General features: G+C 41.1%; 1 protein-coding gene across 1 annotated transcript in view; it reads left to right on the top strand.

Moving 5' to 3' along the window:
* The window catches only part of MICU2 (mitochondrial calcium uptake 2), a 103,601-nt gene extending 88,737 nt beyond the window's left edge, over positions 1–14,864 (top strand). Inside the window, exons 9-12 of the mRNA XM_048495097.1 lie at positions 6,268–6,439; positions 6,618–6,726; positions 9,138–9,295; positions 12,950–14,864. Coding sequence (XP_048351054.1) covers positions 6,268–6,439; positions 6,618–6,726; positions 9,138–9,295; positions 12,950–13,054 — 544 coding nt within the window. The 3' untranslated portion in view covers positions 13,055–14,864. The remainder of the gene's footprint in view (positions 1–6,267; positions 6,440–6,617; positions 6,727–9,137; positions 9,296–12,949) is intronic.
* Positions 14,865–15,262: the final 398 nt, after the last annotated feature.

Genomic DNA, 15,262 nt, shown 5'->3' with positions numbered 1-15,262 from the left:
GTTGCATACCGCAAAGGCACGAGCAGAAGGAATCCTCTGTTAACTTTGGTTCTGTTTAATACCTGAAAATTGGGAAGCTATCACAATGTGTATCTAGTCTTTCACCTGTTTTTGAGAACCCAATTATCTTCATGATATCTGAATTTGAGAAGTATCAAAACAGCATCAAATATGATCTGTGTTCAGCTGGAGTTGTATCCACACAAACACTCTCTCTCTCTCTCTCTCTCTCTCTCTCTCTCACACACACACACACACACACACATTCATTCACTCACTCACTCTGTACTCAGTAACAAAATCCACTATTCTCTGGGGAATTTATTTTTTTAAGCCAAACAAGATAAAGACGGAGAGGCTTCTAATGCTGTGTAAAATATATTTCTTCCTCTGATTTCAGGTGCTCACCTACCTTCAAACAAACAAAACTGTTCTCTTTTTTGCAGCCTCTAAAGACAGAGTTCTGTTAACTCTGCTTGCCTTCCTCGTCTCCAGATACAGTAGGGCCTCTTAACAAAGCAAAGGGCAGAGGGCGCAGTTATTGCATTTATAGTTTAACTGAATGTTTCCAGGTAATTAGGATAAACTCTGCATTGCCGAACCAACAAGGCATAACACTGATAAAACTATGTACCTACTGCATTCAACAAATGTAGGTTAAAGACCTTTGCCTACCACACAGATAGATCCCTGTAATCAGAATTGGACTCCCACATCTTGGCTCTTAAGTCAGTTGGGATAAGTATAGAGTTTAGTACAGGTAATTTTTCAACAGCGGCATTTATTTTTCATGCACTTGGAATGTGTCTCCTTATCACTACCCACATAGACCCACTCCATTTGCATTGTGACATGACAGTGAAGTTTGTTTTAATGCACAGAAAGGAGAATGAAAGGATCATTGTCTCTCTCTCTTTTTTTAAAAAAGCTACAGATATCACTTTTCACATTATTTTATTTGATGCAGTAACTCGCCATTTCGGGCCGCCAGGCTGTTCTATGGTACAGGATTTCATTCCATTTTGCCAAACATTTTACCGCCATGAAGCTTTTCATTGTTGGCTTTGATCAAAGTGCCAGCTATGTTTCTGCACAAGAGATGACTGATGAGCTGTACAGACATAGATCATTGTCAAAGGCAAAGGAGAAAAAATGGATGGCAAATGCTTTTATCATTTTCCAAGTTCTTGTTAGAAAGCCATTCCATTGATCAGCAGAGTAGCTAGAGAAAGCAGGAGTGATTACATTTGATTAGGCTTTCTTAAAGCCTGTCACACAAGCTTTAGATATAGTTACCTGTGTACCTGGCATTCCTGTTAGGGAAATCATCTTCGTATATTTCAACGGTGCTACAATGTGGTTAAGAGTTTTTCCTCAAACGCTTTCTAAAGGAAACCTTCGTACTTTACCGTCTCCTCTGTTGTTCTTTACAACTGTATAGCTTGGGGCTGGTATGCATTTTACATTTGCCACATGGAAGCCACTCTAAATTTATGCCACATGTCAAGCCATTCATGGGTTCTTGGAATGAAATTAGGTTTTTTTCTTCCTCGTTACCCCAGACTTTTTTGTTTTTTTACTATTTACAGCGGCATGAAGAAAACTGTCCAAGCATCATGGCAAACAACTTCACACCAATCATGCCATACTGCTGGCCATGAAACTAGTTCCATATTTGGTTGTGGTGGGTGTTCTGGGCTGTGTGGCCCAGATCTTGTGGATCTTGTTCCTAACGTTTCACCTGCATCTGTGGCTGGAATCTTCAGAGGTGTATCACAGAGTGATTCGATGGCCAACCAGATGATGCTACCTGCACTCTGGTGGAATGAGCTTGAACTTCCAATGACCAAACCACTCCTGATGAGCCATAGGCCAACCTTATGGGCTTGGATGCTCATGTGGCTACTGCTCATGTAGCTACCAAGTTAGCTCCTTTCTATATTAGTGGTGATGGTTCTTATATTCCAGATAAAATTATGGATTGTTGTTTCATCAGCCTCGCCAGCATGGCCAATTGGCCATGCTGGCAGGGGCTGATGGGAATTGTAGTCCATGAACATCTGAAGTGCCAAAGGTTCGCCACCACAGCTCTATATGGTCCCCTATCAGAATAAAAAGGTTATTGTCTCCTGGCCAAGAGCCTTAGGATCGTTTGGCAGTGAGCCAATTCAGGAAGCATGTCGTTCCCAGGCAATTTGGTAACGACATGTTGTCATAAACGTAGCCACTTTCATTCCAAGGGAGCAACTGAGTAAAAACATATGACCAACTAAGTCAATTTTCCTCCCCTCGTTTCCCGAGCAGGAGATCGACTCATAACCCTGTTACATGATGGTACAGTAGACATTTTAGACAATCATAGAGCTTGGATGCGGGAAAAGTACTTGCAGACTTCCTTCTGAACCCTATACAGGACCCCCAATTTCTTAGTGGGTGAAAGCCCATTATTGAGTCTAGACCAAGGTGAAGAAAGATGTGGCAATAAGCAATAAGAGTATTGTCAAGTGGCATGAAGGCATGAAGGCATGAGGTACCCCAGGCGGGGATGATTGGACTGATAAGAGCTTTGGCCATCTGGACCAGGTGCTTTGAGAAGCAATGCTAATCATCTAAAGCTGAAGATGTGGGCTGTCCCCTCATTGGGACCTCGGGACAGGTCTAGAAGGTGAAGTGACCCACCATCTGATTCTCTGTGCTAATCAGAGGCTAACCCAAAAGACTGGACACTTCACCCTGAGCCGGATTTAACCTTAACAACCTTGGCACTGAACAACAGATTGGTTCTGATGGATCCTGGCACCGGTGAGATTGGTTCTGATGATCCTTGGTGCCGAAATGGTCAGCTCCAAAAAGCCTTTGCACCGAGCGGCTTGGCTACAAAGAGCCTTGGTGCTGAGCAGTAATGGCTCTGAAGAGCCTTGTTGCTGGTTCCAGGTGGTTCCCATGGAAGGCATCATAGGCCATTGTGATCTCGATTGTGCTCAACAGTGCGAGCTATCTGTAGTGGCTAATTGCCTGGTCGGAGGAGATGACCACCTCTTCAGATGGCCTTTTGATGATTTTTCACCATTCTTTACCTTAGGACCCTTTCTTTGAGGGAGTTCTGAGCAGCTTAGGTTGGAGAAAGCCTGGAAGATCCATCAAGGAGGGAAAGAGACGGAGGCTAGGGAATGAGCCCTCTTCTCCCCTTGCCCTGAATCACCCGAACAAGCTGGAGCGTTTTCATACAGGGCTGAAAGCTGGTGCACAAGCCTCCTCATCTCTTTGGTCTGAAGTGCCTGAAGGAGTCAGAGACTTTCCATATAGGACCACCTACAGGTCCTGTCCAGCCTGACCTTCAGTTAAGAGAGCGACCCAGGAGCTTCTGAAGAAGATGAAGCTGGAACCGAAAGAGACAACTGCCATGGTAGAAAAGAAAAAAAAACTCACAATTTTGACAAAGAAAACCATCTTACAGGACCAGAGGTCTGACGTGAGGCAAAGAATCAGCAGAGCTGAAAAATGACATGGAAAAAAGGTAGTGAAAGAAGACCTGAGGGAATAGCACTCCTTTCCCTCCCATCACGTGACCATTTGGGCAGGAATCTTCCCTCCCAAGGGAAGGGGGAGGGGAATGAGCCGTACTTCTTCGGCATGCCATTTGACAATCTTTCCTCAAGTGGGCAGGCCTGCGCAAGCACAGTTCCCAATGTGGGGCTGCATAGAATAATTTCAATGCATAATAAATAGCTGGTTTCTGCAATTTCCTCTTTAATAACTGTGCTGGGGTAATTGGTGTGTTTTAAAACTTCTTTTACAACCTGCCTGTCCAAACAAGCAAGACAGTTTACAATAGCAAGAAGGGAAAAAGTCTAGATCACACCAATACTAAAAGGATAAAAAATATTAAAATCAAGCGCCCAAAGAAAGGATATCACTTTCTAAAATCAACTAACATTACCCTCCGATGCCCTGTCCAAATAGAAATCTTGCTTCCCTGAAGGCCAGTAGGAATCAGCCTAAAAGTCATCATATCAGAACACTGTTTCCCAGACAAGGTCCCATGAGAAAGGTATCTAGAGCAGGACCTTGCCTGAAATATGCTGCCACAGGAGGTGGTGATGGCCACTAACCTGGATAGCTTTAAAAGGGGCTGGGACAGATGTGTGGAGAAGAAGTCAATCTATGGTTACCTATCTTGATCCTCCTTGATCTGAGATTGCAACTGCCTTAGCAGACCAGGTGCTCTGGAGCAGCAGCAGCAGAAGGCCATTGCTTTCACATCCTGCATGTGAGCTCCCAAAAGCACCTGGTGGGCCACTGCGAGTAGCAGAGTGCTGGACTAGATGGACTCTGGTCTGATCCAGCAAGACTCTTTCTTATGTTCTTAAGTCCCAATATTCAGATTGCTAAGTGAGAGAGCACTATATTAATTGTATTGCGCTTGTTTTGATTGTGCTGTTTTGTGTTCTGTCTGCCTTCAATCTCAGTGAGAAAGGCGAACTATAAATAAAGAAAATATATCAAAATTCTCAGCAAGTTGATGTTCATTTGGTAATGTGACGAAGTGGTTTACGTTCAGAACTAATTTTGGATAACTGGGAAATCTAGACATTCTGGAACATCACTTGCTTTCGTTTTCTAAGTGTGTTGGAAGATCTGGTAACAAACCTGCCCCACAGTAAACAATTTATATCTTAAGGTTGGCAGAGTTCTGATTCACTCAACAACTAATGGTCGTAGTAAATGACACAATTAGTGCAATCAGGAGGAGGCCAGATAGACAAAAGGGCTGGGGGTTTTTTTAGGGGAATTGATGGGCTTCCATTGAGAATGCAGATTCAAATAGTCTTCTATCTACCTGCTTTGCATCTGTTATTCTGTCGTCAGAAAACAGAAAACACAAAACTATCAAAAGAGCATTTGGATTACTAGCTTATCATGTGTAAGTGATCCTCTTTTTGTTGTGGCATCAGTATTATCTTTAATTAACAAAGTGAGGTTTGTTAATTACTTAAAGAAATGCTTGTTAACCTTGTTTGTGCAAGGTTGGTCTCTACTGCTTTTTAGGACGACTGAAGCACGTGCTGGTTCCATAATTCTAAAGGCCTGTTTATTACCAGCCTTTACTTAGCCCTGTGTTAAGCTTACACACACTTCTTTTTGTTGATTCCATATTGTCCAAGTGGCCACTTAGAAATTCTGTATCATTTTCATGTTTATCAAATCCAGCTATGCATGTAGCACATTTTTAAAAGCCTGTAGCTTGTCGGTGTAAAGTATGTGGCTTTAGAGTGCTCTCTAGCGGTAGAAGTTCTGAAACACAGCATTGCAAAATTAGTAAACATTACAGCGCTGTGAGCCCACCTTCACATCTTTTGAACTGATAACTCCTAGATCTGCCCAATCTCAACATACTTGATGGGTCATTGGGCTGAAATTATAATACTTGTTAACTATGTGTGAAATCTGGATGCTAATATAAGTCTTGCATTTCTTATGCAAGTATGTAATACTTGTAAATGAAAGAGTGAACCAGTAGCACAGTGTTCTTACTGGTTTATGAGGAGGGTAATGTTTTACTGAATTGAAATTTGTAGATTTTGATGCATGTTTTAATTGAGGTTAAATGCTGTATTTAATGGATTGTTACATACTTGGAGATTTGTTAAGAAGGCAAGGCAGACTATAGGGGCTGATAATAACCTCATTGAACAGACAGTCTGGCTATCCTGCAGGCTTCCAGTTGTGATGGATACTTCTCAGTTTGATCAACGTGAGAATGTGGGTAGGACCCTTAGAGAAATGAAAACAGTCACTTAGAGACTTCACCACTGACCTTCCTAGATGGTTGAAACTGCTAGGGGTAGGAGGGGGAATGGGTTGTATTGGAGAAGCCCAAAATCCTGCCTTAAGAGATGCAGTGGTTCCTAGTATTTTGAATGTTTCTCCTTCCCATAGTCTTTGGGGTGCTGCCGAATTCGGACTTATCCCCTGTGGCATCTACATGAAGCCACTGGGGAGGTTGTCTAGAGATTTCGTGTTGTTGATTGTCACTTTATTTGATCTTTTTGCAGTTTTAGTTGCCTCGGCAAGTTATAATTACTCGCTATAGCTCATTGAACCTGTGTTAACCTGGTTCTTAGGAGCTAAGACTAAATTCCTCAGCATCACAAAGGTGGGGCAACAATCCCCCATGACAGAAAAATACCCTAAGAAATATAACCTTCTTAAGTGATGTTGTGTTCTTATATGTATACTGATTTACTTTGTCACTACTATTTTTAGATTTATGCAGAATTTACAAACGGAGGTTCAAGAAATGGAATTTATCCAGTTTTCCAAAGGTCTCAGCTTCATGGCAAAAGAGGACTTCATAGAGTGGTTGTTATATTTTACTAATGAGGAAAACAATGAAATTTACTGGCAAAATGTGAAGGAGAGAATCCAACCAGGAGAGGTTAGTACAGAATATCTAAATCTTTTATTTTCTGATGCTTCTTTGAAAAGCATTGCTGCCTAATTCCTTTGCTTCATTAATTTTTTAAAATATTTATAATTTTGAATAATTATGTGAAAAAGCTTTTATGCAGATTGCTTACCTGTAAGTCTCATCTACTTCTGTTTTGGTATTCTAGTGTATAAGTGCAGAGGAATTTAAGACTTTCTGCCAGTTCACAAACCGCCTTGAAGACTTTTCAATTGCCTTGAAAATGTTTACTGTAGCAAACCGTCCTGTTAAACAAGGTAAGAAATGCACAATTTTGTATATGTAAATTTTTAAAGATGAACATGATTATGTGCATGATTCCTGAAAATCTGTACTCTAAGAGTATCAGTATATGATTTTAACATCACTTTATATAAGAGAATCCTACTCCAATCTGCAATTGCCTTTTTATTTTTTTATTTTCTCAACCAAAAAGTTGAGAAAAAGAGAAAAAAAATTAAAAATGCAGTTCACATTTTATTACATAATGTCAGATAGGTAAATTAAAAACAAGTCACATTAAAACTCAAATTAAGTATATACTCCTATCTAAATATTCCAACAATAATAAATTGAACAGGAACAAGCCATAATACAATCCAATACCCCCAAAAAAAAGATCTCGATATGTTTCCCCAACCTCAAAAGTGTCTCTTCAGAGGTCAGTGAGCACGCACACAGAACATTGAGAAGATTTTGATATTCATTGATCAGAGAATTGTTCGAATAAGAAATTCTAATTTGTAAACTAGAATTTCTTATTCAGGCCAGGAGGTTCATATATGCATTCAGTAATTGTCAAAATAACTCTCTTTCTATATATATATATGTATATATATGCCATTAACTTAAAGAAAAATAAAAAAATAAGACATGGGTTTTATGTACAAAGGGGTATGTACTCACTAGAATAAATCATAGCTCACAATAAAGATGTAATTAAATATTACGAATGTCAAAGAGTCATCTTTTCTTCCAAAAGGTATTAATCGGTCACTAAACTATAAGGGAATAAAATAATAATAACTAAATGTATAATTATACATAGTGACCCATTAAAAACGACCCATATTTTCGGAGGGCTGCCAGAAAGATGACTTCTAGGACAGCCATTAGTTGTGCTCCTTAACTAAGCAAGCATGCAGGCAGGTGCTGCTGTTTGGGACAAAGGAAGATGGCGACTTAACCTTTTTCCAGTGGCCAAGACAAATAATGGTGACTTGGCTCCAAACACATTCCTCCAATAAGAAAGTAATATACCAAATGGTCCATGTCAGATTTTTCTGCTTCAGACTTTTTCTGCACAGGATAGTTTGTGTTTTTCCCATCTCATCTGTTGCACAAAAAGGGGACTTGTGCCCTTCTCCTATGGGCTTTGTCTGTAGCACAGATATATGCATGTTCCCTGTTCTCGAATTACAAGAGGTGATGAAAAGCTGGAGTGCACAGGCGTCGCTTTACTGCCACTGTTTGTGCAACAAGTGAAGTGGCCCTTAAAAAACCTTTTGTGTTTCAGAGCTAAACCTTTAAGCAGAGACAATATGGAGTCAGTTGACTGCTGCTCATCCTGATCTTTTGAAGAAAAGCAGCAGTGGAACTTTATGTATAATACCTCAGAAATAATAGTATCTCCTGCCTTCTTTGTTAGCTGTTACATCACCATAGCTTGGATAGCGGTCATCTGTTATGTTCACAGCACTGACTGTACATACATAATATCTGTATCTGAGCCATGGACAGAGCAAGGGGGAAGTGCGCCCGGTGCGTGCGCGCACCACTCACCTCTCCAAGCCCCTGGAACGCCTGGGTCTCCACCCCTGGAATGTTCCTCAAGAGGGGCGATCCACTTCAGTGCATCCCTCCTCTGGCTTTTGCTACACCTCTGATCTGAGCATGGCTTTACATTGCTCTAACTAGATTTAATAAAGTGAACTGTATTTGATATAGAATGGCTTTTTTCTTCCCCATTTTACATACAGTGCATACTTTTTAAATTAAATGTGGTAGGACTGCACAGAATAATCTTTATCTTAGAAAAGTCATACCTTACATGAAATCTTGGGCTGCAAAATGATGCAAAATAGGAAAAAAAGAGGTCAAAAACTACCCTTCTTCGCTCTAAGAAGATTTGCTCCAGCTGAAGTGACTCAGCTCCTTATGCGAGAGGAAGGCTTCCAGCTTTGCTTAGTGGACTGGGAGGACAGGGATAGGCTCCGCCCCAGTATCATGGAGAATTACACTGATTTTTTTAAAAAAAACTGATTGAGCAGCTTTCTGCAAAGTAGCCATTTGAGGCCACTTTTTTCCAGTTCCCAATGAAAGCAATAATAGTGTTTCCAAAGCAGCCCTTACACTTGCATTATGCAACTCTGTCATTAAGACTGTGTGGACTGATATTGTAATTCAGTTCACACAACTCAAATAATGCAAGTGAATACTCTGAAGGAATAATCTATTCCAAGAGTTCTGTTTCGCTACTGTAAAGAGATCCATAACCCTACCAGCTAGTTTTCTGTTGTAGTTAGTTAGTTAGTTAGTTAGTTAGTTAGTTAGTTAGTTAGTTAGTTAGTTAGTTAGTTAGTTAGTTAGTTAGTTAGTTAGTTAGATAGTTTTTAATATTATGCTTGTCTGTTCCTTCACACGTTCTGTATGTTGTACTTTGTGCTAGCTGAATTCAAAAGAGCTGTGAAAGTGGCTACAGGGCAAGAGCTCTCAGATAATGTTTTGGACACCATCTTCAAGATCTTTGATCTCGACGGAGACAATTGCCTCAGCCATGCAGAGTTTCTTGGAGTTCTGAAGAACAGGATGCATCGAGGTTTAAGGGTAAGTAACAAAAACTGAAAATGTTTCTCTGGGATGTTTTAGATAATTTAACTGTGTGCTGCTTTAAACAATTCAGAAGCCAAAGGACAGATCCTGTAAATGGAAAAGCTTTGGAAATGAGTGATGGAGAAGGAAGGTATTCTAACTGAAAACTAGGGAGCTTCCCAATTACAGTGAGCTTTAAATCAGGACATCTCTGTTTCAGTCTCACTCCTACCACAAACTCAGACAGTTTGACGGATCTCAGTCTCAGTCCCCCATTAGTAAAATGGGAACAGTACTGGGCTGCTTTATAGGGTGCCCTCAGCTGGACAGCCCAGCCTAGCCTGATCTCATCAAATCTCAGAAGCTAAGCAGGGTTGACCTTCAAGAAATACTAGGGTCGTAACTCGGAGGCAGGCAATAGCAAACCACCTCTGAATATCTCTTGCCTTGAAAACCCTACCACCATAGTCAGCTGTAACTTGATAGCAAAAAAAAAAAAAAACCCTAAAGGATATTGTAAAGTTTACAGGATAGTGTATGTGAAGTAATATTGTTTTAAAATTATTTCTGGTTGATGTATGCTTCAAGTTAGTCTCTTGCCCAAACGCCCATTCCAACCTAAGTGTGTTAATTACGATTTTCTTTTTTTACAAAACTAAGGTATTTCTGAATCACAGAGATTTGAATAAAATGTATATACCTGTGTATAAGTCAACTTTTTCAGCACATTTTTAATGCTGAAAAAGCTTTCCTCAACTTATATTTGGGTCATTAAAAAATTTTTGTTTTTACTTTGCCGGCCAGCAGGGGGTGCAGTCTTTAAGCTAGCAGCACCAGAATTTCAGGAGTACCCCTGTGACGCATAATTCTGATGATTCCAGCCAAAGTTTGGTAAAGTTTGGTTTAGGGGGTTCAAAGTTATGGACCCCCCTAGCAAATTTCCATCCCCCATTGTTTACAAGCAACGGAAGCTAATAGTAGATTTTCCAATTCTGATAATATCCCTCTTAAAATCCTAAGTTGGGTTAAGACATTGGGGCATACAGATGATGAGGAGGAATCCAGGCTCTTTGAAGGATTTTAACTCTTATTGTTTTAGCTTGGCTAAGCTGATTGAGCTAAGGTTTTTGTACTTTTAAAGTTATTGTTAATACCATATTGTTCTTGTTGATCCTCTTTTCCACTTATGGAGCTAGTTTACTATTTTTCTTTGAAATAAATATTCAAAAACATTTAAGAACATAAGAACATAAGAACAAGCCAGCTGGATCAGACCAAAGTCCATCTAGTCCAGCTCTCTGCTACTCGCAGTGGCCCACCAGGTGCCTTGGGAGACTCACATGTAGGATGTGAACGAAGAGCATAATGGCGGCTTCTCAAGGCTGTTGCTCTCGATCACCTGGTCTGCTAAGGCATTTATCCTACTGATGCCTCAATTAATGTAATTTTATTGGTATCTATTTTTATTTTTGAAATTTAATAGTAGCTGCTGCATTTCCCACCCTCGACTTGTACACGAGTCAATAAGTTTTCCCAGTTTTTTGTGGTAACATTAGGTGCCTTGACTTATATGCAGGTCGACTTATACACAAGTATATACGGTAATCTGCTTCTGGATCCAACCTGACTTTCAGATAAGCCCATATACATCATATGATTTGCTCTACTATAAGCAGAGACAGGGAGCAGGAGAGTGTTCCAGTTCGTTTGTTTTTTGTCAAATCACAGCTGACGTATGGTACCCCTGTAGGTTTTTCAAAGCAAGAAAGGTTTGGAGATAGTTTGCCATTGCCTGTCTCCTTGTCACTGTTATTCCTTGGAGGCCTCCCATCCAAATACTAGCCAGGGTCAGGACAGAGAGTGGATGACTGGCCCAAGGTCACTCAGCAAGAATCCATGGCATGAGTGGGGATTTGAACCTGGTTTTCCCAGGTCCTAATCTGACACCATAACCACGTGGGCTCTTGTGTACTAGAGATGCCCATAGGCAAAAACTCTGTGTTAGCAGGCTGCCAAAATGCTCAGGTATATAGGTGGCTAGTTTGGATTGACATCTTTCCCCGGGCGCTGTGGTTCCAACCCAAAACGGAGTGCTTTTTAGAGTGCTTTTGCCCTGCTGAATACTTTATGTGTACTGGTAGAGAGTACACATAGGTGTCCTCAGTGGGGCAACTAGCAGTATCAGGACTGTTTCAGAAGAGGAAGAAGAGTTTGGATTTATATCTTGCTTTTCCAACCACAAGAAGTCTCAAAGCGGCTTACAAACTCCTTCCCTTTCTGTCCCCACAACAGACACATTTCAAGGTATGTGGGGCTGAGAGAGTTTAGTGAAAGCTGTGACTCACCCAAGGTCGCCCAGCAGGCTTCATGTGCAGAAACAGGGAAACAAATCCAGTTATCCAGATTAGTTTACCACTCATGTGGAGGAATGGGGAATCAAGCCCAGTTATCCAGATTAGAGTGCACCACTCTTAACCACTACACCATGAAGGAGAAGAAGAGTTTGGATTTTTACCCCACCTTTCAATGCTGGCTTGGGAAAATGATACAGGGGGAGATTAAGTCCCTTTTTCCTGCATAACACTGTTCTGCTCTCAGTTGGACATGTTTGTGCCTACAAAGCATGGATTTCCAGAACATATATGCCAACTCAACCTAGAGATGTAGAGGAGGGACTGTAGCTCAGTGATGGGGCATCTGCTGGACTTGTGGAAGGTCCCAGGTTCAATCCCCAGCATCTCTATTTAAGCATCAGGTAGTCGGTGAGATAAAAGACCTGTACCACTCTTGTCCACTCTTGAGTGGACATTGCTGACTTTGATGGACAAATGCTCTGACTCAGTATAAGGCATCTTCATGTGTTCACGTTCCAAGGGAGCAGGTATCATATGGTTAGGTGCTCAGCCAGAACTTTCCTTGGGCCATTGGCTCCCTCTAATCCAGGGGTCTTCAACCTGCAGCTCTCCAGATGTTCATGGACTACAATTCCCATCAGCCCCTGCCACCATGGCCAATTGGCCATGGTGGCAGGGGCTGATGGAATTGTAGTCCATGAACATCTGGAGAGCCGCAGGTTGCAGACCCCTGCTCTAATCTAATCACAAGGTTATTGTAAGCATAAAATGGAGGAAAGAAGAACCATGTGTGCTGTCCCAAGGTCCCTGGAAGAAAGGCAGGATAAAAACGTACACTGCAAGTATATAGAGTATGCAGAATAGCAAGGCTTGCCATTGGGACCTTTACTGCATAGACACCAATACTTACTCTAATAATTATTTTCACAGAGGAATTCTGCATTGTGAATTGCCTTCAGGAGTAGCTTTCACCATTCAGAGAAATGCCACAATGTTTCCACAACAGTATCCGACATTTTCTTTTAATCTAGCTAGTGTCACGCTGGTTGGATTGTCAGCACAAGGAGAGTAAACACATAGAACCTTTGGGGGGAAAGTGCAAATTATGTGTTTTTCCCCACATCCAGTGAAATTATATCAATACATCTATTGACCTTAATGGATAATAAAAGTTTGACAAGCAGTCCTCTGAATAGTTTCTCCAGTCTGAGTCCGCTGAAATCAGTGGGCTAAGGCTAAAGTTACATAATGTTCAATTGCACTGTTAGGAACTTAATAAATATAGTGCTGTGACCTCTGGCTTTTTTAAAAACAGGTTCCTCAGCAGCAAGGAGTCCAAGGCTATTGGAAATGCGTGAAGAGAGAGAGCATTAAAGGAGCCAAAGAAGTCTGGAAACAAACTGGGAAAAGTCCTTTTTAAAAACATCCTTAAATACTCCATCTTAGTCCTACGTGTCTAGATTTACTTCTTTTTAAGTATTACTGTTTATATGCTGGTGACAGTAAATACAGTATAGTACAAACATTTCATGCAGCTAATACTGAAAGTATTGATTTTTCTCACTGTAACTTCACTTCTGTACGTTCAGGCTTGCCTGCAGGACTGTAACAGTACCTACCTGAGCAGTTATACCTTCTAAGTCCATTGACGTCTACAGGCTTAGAAGAGCATAATTCTGCTCAGGTAATTCCAATTCTCAGAGATCTACCTTATCAGAATTCTTGTGATGATCGGAGTGCGCCGGGAATTCAATACAAGTTGCAGTTCTGAATATGCTGCGGGAAGACGCTAAATCTTGTTCACCGTGCCCGAAAATCTAAGATGCCAAGGGCTAGGGAGAACAAAGCATGAAACCTACACCTTTGGAGTGAATTTCATTCTTTTAAAACTGGTCTTGAAATTATAGATTAGTGGCCCCTCTGACTTCACTAGCTCTGACTGATTTCAAGATTGCAACATCAGTAAATTGCAGTAAGTTTGTACTGGAATGCCACTTCTGAAATGCAGTTTCGAAGTTTTGCCCAGAAAAGCTTGTTTTGTGCGTGAATTATATTTTAATATATTCCTGCGTTTTTGTTCCTTGTAATTTATACCACTGTGGTTACCCTTGCAATTGTGGTAGACTTTGGTTCTCAGTCCAGACTGGAAATATGGAAATGTTTACATAAAGTCGCAATCTGTAAATCTGTAAATATAGACTAAACGCTTCTGTGAAACAAAGTCTCTTCCTCTGGATACAAATGCAATGACTTATGCTTCTCTGGTTTATCCTCTCGGTGACAAAAAATGCAAAAGATTTGCGGTCCTTTTGAAATGCTCCATTAGTACTGACATCTCTTCACCTCAGATGTTTCATAACATCGTTTTCCTTGTTTAGGTATAAAATAGCACATTATACTCCCGGTCTCTTTCCCCTAATTTAGACTTTTGGGGACGTTTTTATAAGATCTGATAGGGATCGTGGGCAATGAAAGGGCTTCAGTCGCAATGCCTGAGCATGCTGTGATGTAAGGTAGCCTACTCAACAGCATTTTGTTGCAAAATCAGACAAGTGCCGTTGTGGCATGGTCCTCGGTCTACCACTAACTAACTGGCCACCCTTTGTTCTCTTTTGCAATTCTAATCACTGTTTGCAACTAACACAAATATGTTATCTAGCTTGCTAATTTACTGGGTGGGGTGGGGTGTGGGGGAGAATCCACAGAAGACAGCCCAAAAATAGCCTAACTTGAAATGAGTGTGTGTTAGCTAACAGAAGTAATGAAGAGTAATCCATGGTGGCTGGTTGCCCCCAGTTAAAGATAACCCCCTAAGCCTCTAATTGCCAATTCAGAGGCAGGCAAGGGTGGTGGTAGCAAAGAGACTTGCTGGCAATCCATTGCAGGGATGGTGACATTCTCCATTCTCCAGGCTAGCCGTCATTCTCCATCTCTCCTCAGTGACCTTCGTGCACAACTAGCTGGTGAGTGGGCCATGAGCAATGAAGGCAATTTTTAAATGTTCCCTGTAATTTAAACTTTTTCTTATCTGCAGTTGTTGTTTTGACTGCATGTGCGCATGTCTTCATGGTTAGGGAATATTATACTTTTTAAGAATTCTTGTGGCTCATACAAGAGAGCCAGCATGGTGTAGTGGTTAAGAGCAGGTGCACTCTAATCTGGAGAACCAGGTTTGATTCCCTGCTCTGCCACTTGAGCTGGAGGCTTATCTGGTGAACTAGATTAGCTTGTGCACTCCAACACATGCCAGCTGGGTGGCCTTGGGCTAGTCACAGTTCTTTGGAGCTCTCTCAGCCCTACCTACCTCACAGGGTGTTTGTTGTGAGGGGGGAAGGGAAAACAAGTTTGTAAGCCCCTTTGAGTCTCCTTACAGGAGAGAAAAGTGGATATAAATCCAACTCTTCTTCATATAAGAGCAAGTTTTCTTTCTGCTATTAATTAAAGGGAAATTAGCCACAAAAATCTCCATTAGCACAAACACTTCGCATTCTCACAGAGGAAATAAACTCTGCCTTCATAGACTGAATCAACACCTTTTAATCCAACGTTAGCTCCTAAGCAATGGCAAAATGCTTTAAACAAGAGAAGGATAGTGATGGGATGATATTTGGACTAGAAAAAAATGGTT

Source organism: Sphaerodactylus townsendi, linkage group LG04, assembly GCF_021028975.2.
Source record: "Sphaerodactylus townsendi isolate TG3544 linkage group LG04, MPM_Stown_v2.3, whole genome shotgun sequence".
In the NCBI taxonomy this organism is placed as follows: domain Eukaryota; kingdom Metazoa; phylum Chordata; class Lepidosauria; order Squamata; family Sphaerodactylidae; genus Sphaerodactylus; species Sphaerodactylus townsendi.
This window is presented reverse-complemented; position numbering and strand designations above follow the sequence as displayed.